Source organism: Mytilus californianus, unplaced genomic scaffold, assembly GCF_021869535.1.
Source record: "Mytilus californianus isolate M0D057914Y unplaced genomic scaffold, xbMytCali1.0.p SCAF_2, whole genome shotgun sequence".
Classification (NCBI taxonomy): domain Eukaryota; kingdom Metazoa; phylum Mollusca; class Bivalvia; order Mytilida; family Mytilidae; genus Mytilus; species Mytilus californianus.
This window is the reverse complement of record NW_026262668.1, coordinates 20,937,118-20,959,911: the sequence shown is the minus strand read 5'-3', so window position 1 is coordinate 20,959,911 and position 22,794 is coordinate 20,937,118. Positions and strand designations below refer to the sequence as shown.

Genomic DNA, 22,794 nt, shown 5'->3' with positions numbered 1-22,794 from the left:
TGAATGACCTATTATTTACTATACTGACAAGTCTAGAACCCATTCAAGTCACTATACTGACAAGTCTAGAACCCATTCAAGTCACTATACTGACAAGTCTAGAACCAATTCAAGTCACTGTACTGACAAGTCTAGAACCCATTCAAGTCACTATACTGACAAGTCTAGATCCCATTCATATTTACTATACTGACAAGTCTAGAACCCATTCATTGCCATTCATGTCCCTATACTGACAAGTCTAGAACCCATTGAATGACTTTCTATTTACTATACTGACAAGTCTAGAACCCAATCAATGACCTTCTATTTACTATACTGACAAGTCTAGAACCCATTCATATTTACTATACTGGCAAATCTAGAACCCATTCATATTTACTATACTGACAAGTCTAGAACCCATTCATATTTTATATACTGACAAGTCTAGAACCCATTCATATTTACTATACTGACAAGTCTAGAACCCATTCATATTTACTATACTGACAAGTCTAGAACCCATTCATATTTACTATACTGACAAGACAAAAACCTATTCAAGTCCTAATACTGACAAGTCTAGAACCAATTCAAGTCACTGTACTAACAAGTCTAGAACCCATTCAAGTCACTATACTGACAAGTCTAGAACCAATTCAAGTCACTGTACTAACAAGTCTAGAACCCATTCAAGTCCCTATACTGACAAGTCTAGAACTCATTGAATGACTTTCTATTTACTATACTGACAAGTCTAGAACCCAATCAATGACCTTCTATTTACTATACTGACAAGTCTAGAACCCATTCATATTTACTATACTGACAAATCTAGAACCCATTCATATTTACTATACTGACAAGTCTAGAACCCATTCATATTTTAATATACTGACAAGTCTAGAACCCATTCATATTTACTATACTGGCAAGTCTAGAACCCATTCATATTTACTATACTGACAAGACAAAAACCCATTCAAGTCACTATACTGACAAGTCTAGAACCCATTCAAGTCACTATACTGACAAGTCTAGAACCCATTCAAGTCACTTTACCGACAAGTCTAAAACCCATTCAAGTCACTATACTGACAAGTCTAGAACCCATTCAAGTCACTATACTGACAAGTCTAGAACCCATTCAAGTCACTATACTGACAAGTCTAGAACCCATTCAAATATAAATATGCATCATCTATTTGATTGACATTTTTATGATCAGTGTGATTCTTTGTGAAAAATATTGAGTAGTAGTTATGCAATTTTAATTGAATATGAACATATATACTTACAAGAGCAGACATTCCTTGATCATCAGGATGTCAAACTTAATATGAACATATATACTTACAGGAGCAGACATTCCTTAAACATCAGGATGTCAAATTTAACATGAACATATATACTTACAGGAGCAGACATTCCTTAAACATCAGGATGTCAAATTTAACATGAACATATATACTTACAGGAGCAGACATTCCTTGATCATCAGGATGTCAAATTTAACATGCTTAAAGAAACTTTTCCTGAAATTGCTGACGACACTCTCAGAGTTGTTCTTAAGATGTATGTATACAAAATCATATCATTGAGTTCACTAAATATTTTGAATTCCATTCAGACCAGAGCTTTGGGTTGTCTTGAACTTGCATTGAGGTGTTAGCTTTTGTTCTGTGCTTGAGATAAATCATTGTACATGTATACATTGTGAGTGTAAGAACACAAATAAAAGCACTGTTTATTTGCTTCAGGTTTTGTAAAGTGCATTTAGGAATTGTTGTATTATGAATTAATATAAATAAGAAGATGTGGTATGAGTGCCAATGAGACAACTCTCCATCCAAGTCACAATGTATAAAAAGTTAACAATTATAGGTCAAAGTACGGCCTTCAACACGTAACACCCATATTTCTTCATAGTCATTTCATTTGATTTAAATGTTCTCACTTTGTAATTTGTAACATCATATCAAAAATTTAGGACTAATTTAACTGAAGTGGAGAAATATTGTACCACACTCGATGCAGGGGTAGAATCTATATATGTATATATGTTTAAATGAACTGAATTTTACTTGCAAATTTTTATTTTTTGAATAAAGACATATAAATTGTGAACAATGGTACATGGGATCAGTTATGAAATCAATAATGTCTGAAAATAATTTTTTTTAATCTGTTGTTCGAATAACATCATTAAATATATTTAAAATGTTAATAATTCATTAAAGTAGACAATGAATATCAAATGATAATCATAAAGAGTGAAATCAAGCTGACATTTAGATCTAAAGTTCTTGAGTATTTATATAGAAAGTAATCATTAAATTTACATATATTTATCTTCTTTTAGGAAAAATAACAATGTTCAGGAAGCAAGAGCACATTTGGTTAAAAGTGGACATAAGGCCAAAAGAGAAACTGACCATTCATCTGCTGGACAACTACAGATGGATAATATTGTAAAGAAGTTACAAAAAGTTTACCCACTTGCCCGTTTTGACATCATAAGGGATATAGTTGCTGGGTAAGAATAGCTAAACTTGCCTGTTATGAAATTATTAGGGGTATAGTTGCTGGGTAAGAATAGCTAAACTTGCCTGTTATGACATAATTAGGGGTATAGTTGCCGGGTAAGAATAGCTAAACTTGCCTGTTATGACATAATTAGGGGTATAGTTGCTGGGTAAGAATAGCTAAACTTGCCTGTTATGACATAATTAGGAGTATAGTTGCTGTGTAAGAATAGCTAAACTTGTCTGTTATGACATAATTAGGGGTATAGTTGCTATGTAAGAATAACTTAACTTGTCTGTTATGACATAATTAGGGATAAAGATGCTGTGTAACAATAACTTAACTTGTCTGTTATGACATAATTAGGGGTATAGTTGCTGTGTAAGAATAACTAAACTTGTCTGTTATGACATAATTAGGGATAAAGATGCTATGTAAGAATAACTGAACTTGTCTGTTATGACATAATTAGGGGTATAGTTGCTGTGTAAGAATAACTAAAATTGCTCTGTAGGGGAAGCCTATTTTTCCTAAGATTTAAAATGTAATGTACTCTGGTACCCTTCAGTGTAAAAATTTGTTTTTCAATCAGAACACCTTGATCTTAAGAAATGTGTCGTCATCTGGCAAATGAAGTTCCAGTCAAAGTTTTCATACAAAAAGACATGGTACAATAAAATTTCCCAACCAATCCACCCATATATAGAAAATAATGGGTGGAAAAAGAGCAAACAAACACATGAAACATATTTTTAAGTTTGAACTATGTTTTATTTACTTCTGTAATGTTTTCTGATTGTGTTTGTTTATTTTTAAGTATGTAAGCTACATCAATGGATCATGTAGTACTGTATATATGTATCTTTGTCCATCTTTTGACACATTATTCCTTGTTTTTGTCTGTAACTGTTCTGAATACATGTATTATCGCCATTACCAGTACTCAAAACTTATCATATATGCCTCATAATAAATTTCAAATATTTGGCTTTAAGCATTACAGATGACGGTTAAATTAGAAAAAGGCTGTCAACATATCAAAAATGGTTTGTCCTAATACCGCACAATAAACAATTTTACATGGTTTTATTCCAGGTGTAACAATAATGAATCAACAGCCAGGACCCAGATTGAGAGTATGGGATATAAACCTATAGGTTCCCATACAACATCTACTTCAGTATCCCATAAATCTAAACCTAAGTCTCGATCACCATCACCAACACCACCTAAAATATCAGACGCAGAAAAAAGACGAGGTATGATAGCAGTGTAATACATGTATTTATGTCTGTTTTTTATGTAGGTACTACTGTAATCACTAGCCAGTCAACACTGAGGTTGTGAGTACGAACCCTGCTCGTGAGGGTGCACTCGACTCCAATCTTAATTGACTAGGATTGTCAGTTTTCCTATCGAAGGTTAGTGATTTTCTCCGGGCACGCCGGCTTCCTCCACCAAATAAACTGGCTGCCACGAAATAGCCCAAAAGCGGTGCTTAAAAGTGGCGTTAAAACACCAAAAATCAAAATCAAATCAATCTGTGATACATAGTTTGTTGTGTAATTCTCAGCAGATTTAAAGATAACATGACAAGTTGTGTACTGTTTTTATTTTTATTATGTGGTTTCCATGTTTTCAGTTTTTCATTGTCCAAATTAAATTTTGACATTAAAATTCTTTAAAAGCATTAAATCCTTGTTATTGCTATTAATACAAAATTGAAAATTCACAAAGACAGAATAATTGTTTTGTAGATCACGAAAAAGGATTGTCAGTATATATATATCTTTTAAAGGTTAATAGAGAAACAGATACTGCTTCTACTAAAATGTAATATGACATTTATTCACTATAGACAGTTAAACTTCAATTCAAATAGCTCATGTTTCAAATTTTGAAAATATAATTGTCTTTAATGTTCAGTGGTAGATTCTATTTTCAAAATATGTAGGCATATATACATATTAATTTCATTAATAACTGTTGCATGAATCAATCGTGCTTTCTAAAAAGTCAAGGGAATATAGAAATGAGTAGATGTGTTATGATTGCCAACCAGAAATAAACTATCCACCAACTGAGTCCAAATGATGTCAGTATAAGCAACTATCTCTCTTTACATCATTTTCTAAAACTTGTTTCTTATTAAGTCATGTGTCTACTTTATAAACAGAAATTGTATAAGGTTCGGTTAATGTGAATTTTGTACGGTTTTTTCTTTGTATTGTATTTGAGAAGAATTTTTCATATTTGAAACAGTTTCAACAAAATAACCCTGATCCTGCTGATTCTACCACTTCAGAAATAAAATAAGAAACTAGAGAAATACAGTTATATATGAAACTGTTTTATTTTAGTATTTTGGTCTTTGATAAAGATAGTATGGGTATAAGTTTTAAGGCTGCTGTCCTTAATCTCAAATAATGGAAATAAAGTTTTTACTTAATTTAGCAAAATTGAAATAGAAAATACAGCTTATACATGTTATATGCATGACTATTCATTTTAAATTAAATATATCATTTCGATTTATGTAACTTTATTTACAAGAACATAGAAATTTAAAAACAGGAAAAATTGTGTTTCCTATATTTTGTCACAATCTTTTACTAGTGGTGAATTATTTTTTATATTGTATTAATGTATCATGTTATAAACAAACATCAACAAGTTTCTTGTTCAAATAGTATTTCAATGTTTACTCATGTATTTATTCGTTCTAATGCAATACACAGTTGTATTCTTTATATACATTTGAATACTTTATAGTTCTCTTGTTCGAAATGTCTTTATCAAAATTCCAACTTTTAGTAGAAGAATGAATGTTATACATGTATTCATACTGTAAATTCAGAAACTATTGTGATGTTTTTGTTAATGTGAAAATGAGACAAAATCAAGATAGCAATAATAAAAACTTGCATTTATAATTTCAGAAGTGATTTTCCTCCACAAAATTTTTGCAATCCCATTAATTAAATCTCACATTTTTACCACATAGCAGTGATTCTCAAAAATAAATGCATGCATTAATTTATGAATTTACGGTATACAGAGTGGAATCATCAGTGTAACCTTTGACCATTGAAAGTACGAAACATGCATGTAAACAAATAAAAATGTAGGTTACAGCAATCAGTAGTAGAGGTTAAAGACTTTAAAAGCAAATCTCTACATATTTAAATGTAACCATGGTAACCAATGGTTCAAGATATATGTCACCAGGAATAAATACATATCTCTGTGCATACAAAGATGAAGTAACTTCAAAATTTGGATTATGTCTGGTTGCTATTGAATGAAAATAGCCTACTGACGAATAGAAATAAAAGCATACAAACTTGTATATTTCTTAGCATTATTGTTTTCCATAGACAAACCAGTTTCAAATCTCTTTATATCGTATGCTTGCAACTTTATGGATGCAATATAATAACACTGTGTGAATATTGTTTTTATCTTGCAATTAACATTGAGCTTAAATGTATAGTTGTTTCCCATGATAATCATTGAATTTGTTTATTAGTGAAATAAAAATGACTTAAACGCATTGAGGGCCCCAAATTGAACTGTGACATAAACAGTAATCACTTCATGTTATATGTCAACCTGTCATTGTATGGAAGAAAGGTAGATAGTAGGATAAAAGAAAGATTTCAAGTTATCTCACTTTGTCTGATGTACACTATATATGTATTGCATCTTTTGAATTTATATATACTTTAAACATCAGTTATTTAACGAAAACTGTAAAGTCCAATTTGATAATGATTTTTGTAGAGTTTGGCTGAATAGATAGATTTTTTTAATATAATTTTTTTATTATAAATTTTCAGCTTTTGAGAAGATGAAGGCAGAATTTCATGATATGGAGGAGAGTTTTATTAAAATGGCATTAGAGTCAGTACATTATAATGAAGCTAATTTCAAGAGAATGGTGGAAGTTTATAAACAATCAGGGTATAAATGTTAACCTCTATATAGGAAAATGAGTTTTATAATGTCAATATCATTTATCTTAACATTCAGTCTTATTAAGAATATAAGCTATTGAAAATGATTGTTTCTTTAAACAAAAAATAACTAGGGATCATAGAAGTGTTTGACAGTCATTTAAATCTGTTCAGTCAATTTTCTGTCATTTAAGTCGCTTAAATTGTGACTTGTAATAAAATCTGTATCTTTAATATAGTTCAGTCTTTCAACATAAATTCAAACATGATCAGGAAAGCAAGTGAGAGACATTTTAGAAATAGATAGCATAGATTTGACAATAGACATGAGTTATTAACCTAAGAATGACCACCTGGCGTATCATTTCAACATATGATTATTGGCATGTTTGTGAATGATCACTAGTTAAATGTAACACACAACATTATAACTTTATGAGTCAACAATGCCATTTTCTCATCTTTTGAACAACCAAATATTAACTGTATTTTTATATGTCTTGCCTGAATAAATGTATACCGTAGGTTTTCTGTATCTTGGCTGAATGAATTTATACTCTAAATATAAAAATAAGAAGATGTGGTATGATTGCCAATGAGACAACTCTCCACCAGAGACCAAATGACATGAAAGTTAACAACTATAGGTCACTGTACAGCCTTCAACAAAGAGCAAAATCCATACCACAAGTTTTTTTTAATTGCCTGAATGACTCCAAAAGTTGATAAATTACAATGATAGAACTAGTGATCAGACCTATAGAATCAATTTCTCAACACTCTTAACCATGAGAAAATCGTCTTATATGGATTTCTACATATTTTAACTTTTCAGATGTAATTCTAAATTTTTAAAATAAATCAGATGCAGATTATCATCTAGATAATTATACACAAAATTGTCAAAATTGATTAGAATACCATTTTCTAATCTGAGGGAATTTTACTTCAGCATGAAATGAAAAGTATAGATATGTAGTTTTACTTCTTGACACAAAATCCCTACACACACTACATGTATACTACACATACTAGTACTACATAGAAGCACTACACACACTACATTTACTATTTACACAAAACCAAAGGAACAGTTCTTTTCATTCCTATTGTTAGCACATTTGATTTTGTTTTGTTAACAAAAGGCACAAGAGAGTATGCACAATAAAAATAATTACAAGTATTTTACCTATGTATCTTGTGTATTTAATTAAATCAGATTTATTGATATGTTTTCAGTTCTGGAGCAAAGAGTTCATCAGCAGCTAAAAGTAAGAACAATTAAGATAATGTTGTATGATTTCATACACATGACCATGATGACCAAACAAAAATTAAATAGTATAAATAAACAAACAAACAAAAGATAAGTTAAGGAGTGGAGGGGTTTTGTAAGATTTAGGAAACACGTTCTCAGGTCAGCTGGATGTTTGGACACAATTTTAAAGATAATGCATCTCATTGAAACTGACCAAATTTGTTAACCATACAAAGTTTTTGGCTCAATTCATTAACTTAAGATTAACCTGAACAAGCCTAAGGTACTGATTCACACATTTAGTTTTCAAATATAGAAATAAGGTAATGTGGTATAATTGCCAATGCGAAAACTATCTGCCAAAGACAAAAGAACCAGAATGTAAACAATAACAGCCTTCAACCATGGACAAAACCCATACTGTAGAATATTAAAACTACAAAAGACCCTGTGATAAGAAAATGTCAAGCAAGCTAATAATATATTTATATAAAATAGAATTATCAGGCGGATACCCAGTTGAAATTAAACAAAAGAAATGGAACCGTTTGTTAGAGACTGTAAAAAAGGCCAAGTTCTTATATTTGAATTGTTTACATCTGTTTCTATGGGCTTTAAAAGTTTAATAAAGGTGCATAATTTAGGATTTTATGCATATTATTTACGTGTTTTTACTTAGATTATAGTATGGAGCTTCCAGATATTTGTAAACTTTTAAATTATAGACAAATTTTCATAAAACAGTCGAATGTGGTAGGTGCAAATACAAGTGGATCTATTTTCTGCATATATAAATTTTGCTAAAAAAAAAAATCCACAGAAAGATAATAGATTGATTTTTATGCCCCCGCCATAGCGGAGGGGGCATTAAGTTTTACCCTTGTCCGTCTGTATACGTATGTCCATCCGTACTTCCCAAAGTTGGTTTCCATTCTCTAACTTTAGTTTGCCTCAACCAAATGAAATGCTATGAAACTTTTACACAATGCTTATTACCGCAAAACACAGATCAAGTTTGAATTTTGGTGGCTTCACTATAACTGTTCTAGAGTTATGCCCCTTTACAAATGGAAAAATTGCTGAATTTTTTGTTTCCACTCTTTAACTTTCGTTTGCCTCAACCAAATGTTATGAAACTTTTATACAATGCTTATTACCACATAATACAGATCAAGTTCGAAATTGGGTGGCGTCACTTTTACCGTTCTTGAGTTATGCCCCTTTATAAACATAAAAATTGCATAATTTTTTGTTTCCGTTTTCTAACTTTAGTTTGCCTCAAACAAATTTTATGAAACTTATATACAATGCTTATCACCACATAATACAGATCAAGTTTGAAGTTGGGTGGCGTCACTTATACCGTTCTTGAGTTATGCCCCTTTATAAACATAAAAATTGCTGAATTTTTCGTTTCCGTTCTCTTACTTTAGTTTGCCTCAACTAAATGTTATGAAACTTATACACAATGCTTATTAACACAAAATACAGATCAAGTTTGAATTTTGGTGGTGTCACTTTTACTGTTCTAGAGTTATGCCTGTTTACAAATGGAAAATTGCTGAATTTTTCTTTTCTGTTCTCTAACTTAAGTTAGCCTGAACCAAATGTTATGAGACTTATAGACAATACTTATTACCACAAAACTGAGATCAAGTACAAATTTGGGTAGCGTCCCTTTTACCGTTCTTCAGTTATGTCCCTTTATAAGTTTATATTATATGTAAGCGGGGCATCATCTGTGTCCATGGGACACATTCCCCATTTATTTTTAAAGCATTTATTTGCATCTCTGCCCCCGGCGAAAGTTATTTTGGGAAAAGATCCTAAAAATGGGCAATAATTTCATCGAAAAGAGAAAGTCGAGTGCACCTTTTTATATTCGGGCGTGTTTGAGTTTGACTATTCTGTACATATAAAGCAAAAATATTTGATACATTATCTCGCTTCAGATTCTATCATTTTTATATATTGAGGCTACAGGTTGATTTGATAACATTGAAAATTCACAGTACTAAAAAATGAAATATGTGGGTCAAGTAAAATACCTTTCTAATGAGTCATAATAACAGAGTAGGTGTGTTCGAATAATTCTTTTTTACTAAAAGTACTTGACGATAGACTTAAGAAGTGGATCTTAAAAATGCATAACTTCAAAAAAACTTCATTTTTATACGCCTGTTTACGGGACATATTATGGTATACCTCTGTCCGTCCGTCGGTCTCTCCGTCATCAACATGTCGGACATTAACTCAAAAATGCTTTAACCAATTTGCATAAAACTTTGGTGAATTGTTTATATCTATTGACAGGAGCTCCCTTTCGTTTTTTATAAAATTTAGATTTGACATTTCCGAGTTATGGGGTTTTATTCATTAAAAAAAGGGGGATTTTCCAGTTTTCGGACAATAAGTCAAGAATGCTTTCACCAACTTGCAAGAAATTGTGGTGAATTGTATCTATTGACATGAGCTCCCTTTTGATTTTTATAAATTTTAGATTTTACGTTTCCCAGTTACAGGGTTTTTATTCATAAAAAAAGGGGGGATTTTCCAGTTTTGGGACAAAAACTCAAAAATGCTTTCAGCAATTCTTATGAAACTTTGGTGAATTGTTTGCATGTATTGATGTAAGCTCCCTTTAGAATTTTATAAATTTTACATTATACATTTCTGAGTTATGGGGTTTTATTCATTAAAAAAAGGGGTGATTTTCCAGTTTTCGGACAATAACTCAAAAATGCTGTCACCAATTCTCATAAAACGTTGGTGAATTGTTTATATCTATTGATGTAAGCTCCCTTTTTATTTTCATAAATTTCTAATATGACATTGAGAATTAATTGAACTTTATTTGTTTATAGTCTGACAACAGATTTACTAAGTATTGCACAGCAGCAAGAAATCTTTAATTGAAGATAAATTCAATTCATTTAACCAATTTCAAGTTCTTTGACTACATTTATTCAGAAACCTATAATATGTCAAATATTTAATTAGTCTGCCCTTCCACTAAATATTTAATTAGAATTTTTTTAAATGTTTTTGAACTTTCGAAAATTCCACCTGACAACCGATCAGACAATAGTTTTAAGTTGACTAATTGCAGAAATGTACATTAAATGATGCTCAGTAGCTAGTAGATACATTTGTCTTTTAAAATACAACTGGCATATAAGGATCGTAAAGGTGCTATGATGATAAATTTATCAGTTTTTATGAGCTAAATTAGCAGCGCGTCATCCCTACAATGGCTTCCATTGTTACGATTGTAAAAATTAGCTGGGGTAATGGGGAGATAATTTTGACGAAGTAGAATCCTGACTGAATGACAAACAACAACCAACGTCTACATGTTCTTGGCTTGAGACAGGCAAATACAGATGCTATTTTTCACTTATTGAGAAACTCATTACATTAATCAAATTATTCAATATCATGTTATATCATTTAATTAAAAGCAAAATCATAGAATTGCAAAATAATATTAAGTTTTGAAAATATATCAGAGAAGATAAGAGGATATTTTTTTCTGATATCCATACAACAATATTACCACCCTAACAGAATGACTAGTAGTTATGGATAATGTGTTGAAATCCTCTATTTTTGTCTAAAAAGATTCAAACTGGTTTTAAAAATGAATCTCTTTTATTTCTGGTAGTCTAGTTGAAATTAAACTGGACTAAGAGTTTATGAAATAATGTAATCCTGATGAGTTTATACTGTTTTAAAAAATTGAATTATTTAAATTCTTCAAACAATGATTATAGGTTAAAGGTTAAATTGGAAATGTTGAAGGAGAAAAGTTGAAATCCTTATTTTTGGATTTATTTGTTTTTTGGAGAAAACACGACTTTCCATACATTTGTATAACTTCATGATTTTTTTCATTGATAAAAGAAACCAAAATGTCAAGTTAAAACCACTAACCCTTGACTTATAAGTGACAAATTCTTATCACATAACAATAAACAGTACAACATTTCATTTGACTCCAAAAAATCACTTGTGTAGCGTACGGAGAGTAGTTTACACTAAACTAAATAATTAATTTACTGTGTCATTTGGAGTAAATGAACATCAACTTGGCTTATCATTTTTAATTTTAGTTTCTTGTGTATAATTTGGAGTTTAGTATGACGTCCATTATCACTGAACTAGTATACATATTTATTTAGGGGCCAGCTGAAGGACGCCTCCAGGTGCGGGAGTTTCCCGCTGCATTGAAGACCCATTGGTGGCCTTCGGCTGTTGTCTGCTCTATGGTCGGGTTGTTGTCTCTTTGACACATTCCCCGTTTCCATTCTCAATTTTATTAGAACTAATAATATATTATGTCTTTTTTAGGAGGCAGAGCTACTGTGAATGATGATTTATCTTTTAAACCAACAGGATCTCTGGTACCTGAATCTTTTTCAGGAGGCATGGAACCAGTTGTTTTTGGACATGACTATGATGACAGACCAAGGTAACTATATATATTTCTCTAATTCTTAAACAATTTATCCTTTTCCTTACCTTTTGATTATTTTCATTTAATCAACATGTGGTTCGATGATCTCAGTTCTTCATTGGTTAAAGTTCAATTGTGATGTCAAATTTTCTTGCTTTCCTCTGAATTGTCTTATTCTGACGTCACAAAAAAAGGCCTGATGAAGTTACATAGAAAGAACACATCTATTTTGCAGAGCATTGAAAAAAAAAATCACCGAATTCAAGTTTGTATAGTCTGCGGTTTTATTCTCCAAAATTATAGCTGCCAGGCAGGGTGCAGATTATAGAGTACCATAAGCAAGAAATAAGAGAAAAACTCTATTTCGCAAGGTGTTTTGTTTACGTTCTGCCATCTTTGTTATTGAATATTTTTCAAATTTCAAAATTTCAAAATTAAATGCTTCATTACAAATTTCTCATTTTATTCACCTCATTGCGTAATATAAAATGGAAACCACTTGTATTTAAATGGAATGAAAATAGTGTATAAGTCAGTCAGGAACCAGCTTATGCATAAGGATGTATAAACTATATATATAGCTATGCTTTTCTCAGACTGTTTACGAGGTCTATTCACTAAATCCATAGGATGTGTACTGATTGATATTGTTGTCCCTTTTTATACGACCGCAAAAAAATTTTTGTGGTCGTATATTGGTATGACGTTGGCGTCGCCGTCGTCGTCGTCCGAAGACACATTGGTTTTCACACTCTAACTTTAGTTTAAGTGAATGGATCCAATGAAATTTTACCACAAGGTTCAATACCACAAAAGGAAGGTTGGGATTGATTTTGGGGGTTATGGTACCAACAGTGAAGGAATTAGGGGCCAAAAAGGGGCCAAAAATAAGTATTTTAGTAACTTCCAGACATATCTTGTGTGTTAGTGTATGGATCTCTCTGACATTGTACCACAAGGTTCCATATCACAAAAGGAATGCTGGGATTGATTTTGGGGGTAATTGCCTCAAAATTTTAGGAATTAGGGGCCAAAAAAGGGGCAAAAAACAAGCATTTTTCTAGTTTCATGACAATAACTTGTGTGTAAGTGTATGGATCTTTCTATAATTGTACTACAAGGTTCCATATCACAAAGGGAAAGCTGGAATTGAGTTTGGGGGTAATTGCTGAAACGTTTAGGAATTGGGGGCCAAAAAGGGGCCAAAAATAAGCATTTTTCTAGTTTCCAGACAATAACTTGTGTTCAAGTGTATGGATCTCTCTGAAATTGTACTGCAAGGTACCACACCACAAAGGAAGGCTGGGATTGATGATGGGGGTAATTGCCTCAATATTTTAGGAATTAGGGGCCAAAAAGGGGCAAAAAATTAGCATTTTTCTAGTTTCAGGTCAATAACTTGTGTGTAAGTGTATGGATCTTTATGAAATTGTACTAAAAGGTTCCATATCACAAAGGGAAAGCTGGGTTTGAGGTTGGGGGTAATTGCCCTAAACGTTTAGGAATTTGGGGCCAAAAAGGGGCCAAAAAACACATTTTTCTAGTTTCCAGACAATAACTTGTGTTCAAGTGTGTGGATCTCTCTGAAATTGTACTGCAAGGTACCATACTACAAAGGGAAGGCTGGGATTGAGTTTGGGGGTGATGAATTATAAGGGGGTTCAAAAAATTTGGGGGGGGGGGGGTTTCCTTTTTGTCGAGCCTTCGACTTTTGTCGAAAAAGCGAGACATAGCGATCCTACATTCCGTCGGCGTCGTCGTCGGCGGCGTCCACAAATATTCACTCTGTGGTTAAAGTTTTTGAAATTTTAATAACTTTCTTAAACTATCCTGGATTTCTACCAAACTTTGACAGAAGCTTGTTTATGATCATAAGATAATATTCAAAAGTAAATTTTGTAAAAAAAAAATTCCATTTTTTTCCGTATTTTACTTATAAATGGACTTAGTTTTTCTGCCAAGAAACATTACATTCACTCTGTGGTTAAAGTTTTTGAAATTTTAATAACTTTCTTAAACTATCCTGGATTTCTACCAAACTTGGAAAGAAGCTTGTTTATGATCATAAGATAGTATCCAGAAGTAAATTGTGTAAAAAAAAAATCCATTTTTTCCGTATTTTACTTATAAATGGACTTAGTTTTTCTGCCAAGAAACATTACATTCACTCTGTGGTTGAAGTTTTTGAAATTTTAATAACTTTCTTAAACTATCCTGGATTTCTACCAAACATGGAAAGAAGGTTGTTTATGATCATAAGATAGTATCCAGAAGTAAATTTTGTAAAAAAAAAAATCCATTTTTTCCGTATTTTACTTATAAATGGACTTAGTTTTTCTGCCAGTTAACATTACATTCACTCAGTGGTTAAAGTTTTTAAAATTTTAACAACTTTCTTAAACTATCCTGGATTTGTACCAAACTTGGACAGAAGCTTGTTTATGATTAAAAGCTAGTATCTAGAAGGAAATTTTGTTAAAATTTTGTTTGATTTTTTCCGTATTTTACTTATAAATGGACTTTGTTTTTCTTCCAGTTAACATTACATACAGTCTGCAGTTTAAGTTTTTAAAACATTTATTAGATTCATAAACTATCCTGGATTTTTACCAAACTTGGACAGAAGCTACTAACAATCAAAAGATAGTATAGAGAGGAATATTTTTATTTATTTTTTTCCTCATTTTTGTTGAGCCTGCGATTAACAGCAAAAGTAGGCGAGACACTGGGTTCCGCGGAACCCTTACGAATTTTTTTTTCTTTTTTTCCTTTTTTTTTTTCTTTTAAATTTTCCATTTTAAGTTGGTTATTTCTGATTTATATTTAAAAGCAAATTATAATGATATGGTAGGAGATACACACCAAACAGGATGTGTAAATTATTATATAATAAGTATTGTGCAATAGCAAGAAATTTTCAATTGCACAGTATTGCACAATAGCAAGAAATCTTCAATTGCACAGTATTGCGCAATAGCAAGAAATCTTCAATTGCACAGTATTGCGCAATTGCAAGAAATCTTCAATTGCACAGTATTGCGCAATAGCAAGAAATATCCAATAGCACAATATTGCGCAATAGCAAGAAATTGTCAATTGTACAGTATTGCGCAATAGCAAGAAACATTTAATTGCACAGTATTGTGCAAAAGAAGATACTTCGTATAAATTGCTTATTTCTTGACCAATTTCAATGGGGTTTTATTGTTGAATTCTTGGGGTTCTTTAATATGCTGAATCTAACCGTGTATTTAGTTTTTAGATTTTGGGCCCCGTTTTTAAATTGGTCCACATTGAGGTCCAAAGGGTCCAAAATTAAACTTTGTTTGATTTATCAAAAATTGAATTATTGGGGTTCTATGATATGCCGAATCTAACTGTGTATTTAGATTCTTAATTTTTGGTTCCGTTTTCAAATTGGTCTACATTAAGGTCCAAAGGGTCCAAAATTAACAAAAATTGAATTCTTAGGGTTCTTTGATATGCTGAATCTAAACATGTATTTAGATTTTTGATTATGGGCCCAGTTTTCAAGTTGGTCCAAATCGGTGTCCAAAATTAAACTTTGTTTGATTTCAACAAAAATTGAATATATGGGGTTCTTTGATATGCTGAATCTAACCATGTATTTAGATTTTTGATGTTTGGGCCCCGTTATCAACTTTGTCCACATTGAGGTCAAAAGGGTCCAAAATTAAACTTTGTTTGATTTCATCAAAAATTGAATTCTTGGGGTTCTTTGATATGCTGAATCTAACCATGTATTTAGATTTTGGATATTGGACCATAATAGGTGAATGTCCAATTTAAAATTTTTAAGTTCTTAGACCACATTCATTCTGTGTCAGAAACCTATGCTGTGTCAAATATTTAATCACAATCCAAACTCAAAGCTGTATCAAGCTTGAATGTTGTGTCCATACTTGCCCCAACTGTTCAGGGTTCGACCTCTGCGGTCGTATCAAGCTGCGCCCTGCGGAGCATTTTATTTTTAGTTGGAATTGGCTTTTAACTACCTTTCTAGTTAGTTCCCAAGAGTATTATCAGCTTGGTAGTCAGTGCTTGACATGATTTATAACACACTTTTCTAAAACTCCTTGTTGATGAATAAAGAAATTGTACTTACTGTGTGTTCTAAGACCTGTAGAAAGTCTTTGGTTCAAAAAACAAAATGAAGAAAAAATAGTACTGTATCTAACTTTTGTCCCCTCTTATATTTTTATATCCACTGTGGTAGCAAAAAACTGCAATCACATTGAATCAGAGAAATTCCTTCTCATCTTATACATTTGACTGTTTCTGTTGAAACAAATGATGTTAGTATATCATAGATGTCTTGACCACACAAAAACAAGCTCTTGTTAAAAAATTTTGAACATTTTGAGCATTATAAATGCACAATGTTAATATTTAAAACATGCAGCTTTTCATAAAAAAAATCACTTTGAGAGACATTTTGGACAAAATGATTAAATGAAAGACTTATCTCCCTTTTTTCAGCTCATGATTTAATGATAGAATTATCTTCCTTCATTTCAGCTCATTATTTTATGATAGAGTTATCTTTCTTTATTAAAGCTCATGATTTAAGGATAGAGTTATCTTCCTTTATTACAGCTCATGATATAATGATAGAGATATCTTCCTTTATTATTTTACATGTCATGATTTAATGATAGAGTTATCTTCCTTTATTACAGCTCATGATTTCATGATAGAGTTATCTATATGTATTACAGCTCATCAACTTCTTCTACTATTCCCTTTGGTACACCTAAGAAATCAGCTACCAAGGTAACCAAGACAACAACAACAATACCTTTTGGGGTAATAAAGACAGGTACAAAAATATCTCCTGGAGTAACCAAGACAACAGCTAAAAAACCAGCACAACCAAAGAAAGAAACCATAGATCACCATGCAGCAAGAATCCAAGCTGATAAAAAACCACATGGAACTCAACAAACTAGAGCTAAACATGTTACTCAGTAAGATATTCAGAATCATATCTTTTCAAAAATGTACATAGCCATTTGAACCCTTTTGCTTTTGTATTTTCCATTTGATACAAATACTTAAACTATACAATGCCAAAGTTCAGAAAACAAACACATTTTTAATTCCATAGTTTAGTTTTCAAGTTTTCTTCAAACCAAGAGATGGACTGCAGCTTGTGAAAACTTGAAACTCTTTTCATAAGGCTGTATACATGGTATAGTGTTTTTACATCTTTGATAATTCATGTTATTGTTTACAAAATATTTTTTAAAAAGATTTGAATGACAAACAATTGGATAAAAGATTGAGTGGAGTACAGGATTCTTTATATTCAGTAGTAAATATTTCACTCAATGAGGTACAGGTCTTTTATATTCAGTTGTTAATATTTCACTCAATGAGGTACAGGTTCTTTATATTCAGTAGTAAATATTTCACTCAATGAGGTACAGGTTCTTCATATTCAGTAGTAAATATTTCACTCAATGAGGTACAGGTTCTTTATATTCAGTAGTAAATATTTCACTCAATGAGGTACAGATTCTTTATATTCAGCAGTAAATATTTCACTCAATGAGGTACAGGTTTCTTTATATTCAGCAGTAAATATTTCACTCAATGAGGTACAGGTTTTTTATATTCGGTAGTAAATATTTCACTCAATGAGGTACAGGTTCTTTATATTCAGTAGTAAATATTTCACTCAATGAGGTACAGGTTCTTTATATTCAGCAGTAAATATTTCACTCAATGAGGTACAGGTTCTTTATATTCAGTAGTAAATATTTCACTCAATGAGGTACAGGTTCTTTATATTCAGCAGTAAATATTTCACTCAATGAGGTACAGGTTTCTTTATATTCAGCAGTAAATATTTCACTCAATGAGGTACAGGTTCTTTATATTCAGTAGTAAATATTTCACTCAATGAGGTACAGGTTCTTTATATTCAGCAGTAAATATTTCACTCAATGAGGTACAGGTTTCTTTATATTCAGCAGTAAATATTTCACTCAATGAGGTACAGGTTCTTTATATTCAGTAGTAAATATTTCACTCAATGAGGTACAGGTTCTTTATATTCAGCAGTAAATATTTCACAGATATTTTGTCAATAATAATCAGTCCAATGCAAAAGAAGAGTGAATAATTTTTTTATAAAGTTTTTCTTTTTTTTTAATTGCCTACACTAAAGATTGAGTGGAGATTTGTTGTCATCAACAAGTGTGATGTTAAGTAACCTAGCAACTAAATGTTGTTTGAAAATGTCTGCTGGCAACCAAGGAGATTCCAGGTCTATACATTTGCTTGTACTTGTTGTTTTTTATTTTGCCTTTTATGCATGTCATGCAGTGTATAATTTATCTATTTAGTTTTAATTCTTGTGGCACTATAGGTATTCTAAAGATATTTGATTTGCCTATGTCTTTTCTTCCACAACAATGGTGTTTGCTTTTCAACAAATTTCATGAAGATTGTGCCCTATGACATGCCTGCCAATCTGATTAAATTACAGATCCTGTGTCTAAGATTTGCTTTCAAGGATCTGTCAATTCCGTCTTACTTTCTGTTCTGGTAACTATTTCACCAGCTAATGAAATTTCAGCCTGGTGTGTATTAAACCAACAAAATCTGAGGATCCCGAAAGGTCTTTAAAACAGAAAGTAGAATAGAGCATTTTTTCAGATCCTTGTAAGTTAAGCTTGGACACAGGATCTGTATTTTAATCAGATTGCATGCCTGCATATGTTGTACAACTTTTGTTAAACATGTCAGAAGCGATGACTCCATCTATTGGTCCAATATCCAAATGTTCCAAGATTCGTTGAGACCATCTATGACCTGTACTATTGGTCCAATATCCAAATGTGCCAAGATTCGTTGAGACCATCTATGACCTGTACTATTGGTCCAATATCCAAATGTTCCAAGATTCGTTGAGACCATCTATGACCTGTACTATTGGTCCAATATCCAAATGTTCCAAGATTCGTTGAGACCATCTATGATCTGTCCTTTTGGTCCAATATCCAAATGTTCCAAGATTTGTTGAGACCATCTATAACCTATACTATTGGTCCAATATCCAAATGTTCCAAGATTCCTGGAGACCATCAATGACCTGTACCATTGGTCCAATATCCAAATGTTTCAAGAATCTGGTACAGGACTTGGTATTACTTTAACAAACAAGACACAAAGTCAAATAACATTTACAGGTTACATTCATCTGATTTCATTCTGTATCTACTATAAAATGATACAGAAACCAAATGGTTTAAATATAAAAATTCAAGTAATGAAGATGGGGTAAACCAGAAAAAAATCTGAAGAACTCAGGTCAGATGGTGTGAATTGCTGTCAAACATAAAGAGATAGATAATGCTTTATCTGGTAAGAGAATTCATTAATGACATTTTGCATACAAACGTGTTAACTATCAGATACTTTTTAGATATGAACTGATTTTGAAATCCTGGTTCTCTCGCAAAGTTTGCTTCATAAATGTACACATCTACTAAACTTTCTTAGGGAATACAGATGACAGGAAAACATTTTTCTGCATCAGAGTTGATGAAGCTACTACTGTATTATAGTTATTGTATTATCTGTTGACAGCACTGGTCCAACCCATGTTGTAGTAAATCAGCCCAGATCAAACTTGGCTAAAGGTCCAGACCCAGAGTTGAGGAAAGGTCCAGACAAGGAACTGCTATTGTGAGTATGATGTAGCTATTTATCCGAGGTCTTGCATAGATTAAGGTCCCCCATAGGTCCAAACCAAGAACTGCTCCTTTAAGTATTCTTGTAAGTATTCTTAACCCATTAATTAAAGTATTTACTGGTTAAAAGTCAAAACCAAACAATGAGGATAGAGACAAGGAACTGCTCCTGTAAGTATGATGTAGCTATTTATCCCAGGTCTTACATAGATTTTAAGGTCCCCATGGTTTCAGATCAAGAACTGCTCCTGTAAGTATTCTGTAGCTATTCAGTCCAGACTATACAAAGGTTAAGGTCCCCCATAGGTCCAGACCAAGAACTGCTATTGTACATATTAAACATATGTGCCGCCATAGATCAGATATCAACCTCAATGCAAACGACATTCTGTACCAGCATTTTAATCAGCCTGATCATTCCATCATTTCTATGACAGTTCGTATAATCGAAAAAATATACCACAAGACTAACAATCCTCAACTTGCAACGCCTCTCTGTAGACAAAAAGAGGACTACTGGATTCGACAATTGGGAACTGCAACACCATATGGTTGCAATGACAAAATTGATGGTACATGTATAGGTATTCTATCTAGTCCTTCCTGTAGCTCGGTGAATGTGATGAATATTTTCAACTCTACTCCTCGACGTAGACGCAGTCATGGTCATCGTCATTATACATCACCTACTTTGCATGATGTCTCTATTAATGACTTGCTGCCATTTATACAAAAGCCATTAGGTATTCATCACATTCGCACGAAACTGTATTCATTACCCCTTTCAAAACTTCATTCTCTGTTCAATTTATGTTTGGAAACCACTGTTACAAACCCTCATTCAAACCAATACAAACTTACAGCTATCATTTCGGATATTGGAAGTCACAGACTTTTCAAACCAGTTCGCATTGGAAAAGATGAAAAAGAGAAAAGATCTTTTCTTAAACTTTCCTTTGCTAACAAAGGTCTCGATGGCATCAACTTAGGCAATATCCTTCATCATAAATTAGTTCAGTCGAAAATACCTCCTTATTTTAAAGATCAGTCTGTACCAATAATTTCTTATACCTATACCAAACCAATTGCAACTAAAATTTTCAATTACAAACACGTTTTGCAGGATCTCAACATTGACAACTTCAAGTCTAAACCTCCTGATTGCACCTGTTCTAGTTCCCAATTCACAAATAATCAGGCTGGCCACGTTATTACCGGAGAGCTCAACATTGTCAATAACACTTCCCTGCGAAATTTGTTATCCAAAGGTCTGAAATATCATGAGCCTAAATCCATCAATTGGAAATACAACTTCAAAATACTGATGGATTCAGTCGAGGATTATGCCAGGCAATGGGCTAAACGTGAGAAAGAAGACGAGGATACTCTTTCCGAATGGATTAAGGCTGTGAGGTGTGATACAAATCCGAATTAAGAAACTAAATGGGCATATCAATACCCACGCTACATCAATTTTTAAAGACCCAAATGTTGCAAAACACTTGATCTACCTCCATGACAAATATGTTGTTGTCCCCGCAGATAAAGCCCCAAACAACATCGTTTTTGTGTGTAAATATCATTACATAAACTGCTTGATAAATGAATTAGGTATTGACAATTCACTTGGAAACTCAACATATACCCTCACGACACTTACCAAAGAGGAAATCCTGGATAATCATAGGTCTGTTCTATGTTCCTTTGGAATTTCAACCAAAGATGAAGAACTGGATCTTCCATCACTGTATTGGATACCTAAACTACATAAGTGTCCTTACAAACAACGGTATATTGCTGGGTCTCCCAAGTGCTCCACGAAACCTCTTTCTAAATTATTAACATCTATTTTATCAGCAATCAAAGCCGGGCTCCAAAGTTATTGTGAAACTGCCTATTCTAGAGGTGGCGTGAATCAGATGTGGATACTAAAAAATTCCAAAGATCTTTTAGAGTACATACAATCTAAGACTCTCTCATCTTGCAATTAATAGTATTAAAACATTTGACTTTTCTACACTTTACACAAGTATTCCCCATTCCAAACTAAAAGTCAAATTGAAAGAGTTGGTATTACTTTGTTTCATTAAAAAGAATGGCATACGTAGATACAAGTATCTTGTCTTAGGGAGGGATAAATCCTACTTTGTAAAGAATCACTCTGATTCAAACAAAAATTTCTCTGAAACTGACATTATCAAGATGCTTGATTTCTTGATTGACAACATATTTGTTACGTTTGAAGGACATGTTTTTCAACAGACTGTAGGAATTCCAATGGGAACCAATTGTGCCCCTCTTCTTGCCGACTTGTTTTTTTATTATTATGAGGCTGACTTTATACAGGAACTTCTTAGGAAGAAAGATAAGAAGTTAGCAATATCCTTTAACTCTACGTTCCGCTATATAGATGATGTTCTCTCACTAAATAATACAAAATTTGGTGACTATGCTGAACGAATCTATCCCATCGAACTAGAGATAAAGGATACTACAGATACAGTTAAGTCTGCCTCATATCTTGACTTACATCTAGAAATTGACAATGAGGGTCGGTTGAAAACAAAACTTTATGACAAAAGAGATGATTTCAGCTTCCCAATTGTGAACTTTCCATTTCTATGTAGCAACATTCCAGCAGCGCCTGCATATGGAGTATATATCTCCCAATTGATACGATATTCCCGGGCTTGTGTTTCCTATCATGATTTCCTTGATAGAGGATTGCTGCTCACAAGGAAGCTATTAAACCAAGAGTTCCAAATGGTGAAGTTGAAATCATCCCTTTGTTAATTTTACGGACGCCATCACAAGTTGGTTGACCGTTATGGAATAACCGTTTCACAGATGATATCGGATATGTTCCTTATGTCGTAACTACAATACCCTTCCCTT

At 32.4% G+C, this 22,794-nt stretch overlaps 1 protein-coding gene across 1 annotated transcript in view; it reads left to right on the top strand.

The window, feature by feature from the left end:
- LOC127729465 (uncharacterized) overlaps nucleotides 1-22,794 on the top strand; it is a 39,740-nt gene that overhangs the window by 13,771 nt on the left and 3,175 nt on the right. The window contains exons 3-10 of the mRNA XM_052237286.1: nucleotides 1,460-1,557; nucleotides 2,345-2,518; nucleotides 3,604-3,767; nucleotides 6,348-6,471; nucleotides 7,704-7,735; nucleotides 12,073-12,193; nucleotides 16,918-17,166; nucleotides 19,796-19,894. Of these exons, the coding sequence (XP_052093246.1) occupies nucleotides 1,460-1,557; nucleotides 2,345-2,518; nucleotides 3,604-3,767; nucleotides 6,348-6,471; nucleotides 7,704-7,735; nucleotides 12,073-12,193; nucleotides 16,918-17,166; nucleotides 19,796-19,894 (1,061 nt within the window). The remainder of the gene's footprint in view (nucleotides 1-1,459; nucleotides 1,558-2,344; nucleotides 2,519-3,603; nucleotides 3,768-6,347; nucleotides 6,472-7,703; nucleotides 7,736-12,072; nucleotides 12,194-16,917; nucleotides 17,167-19,795; nucleotides 19,895-22,794) is intronic.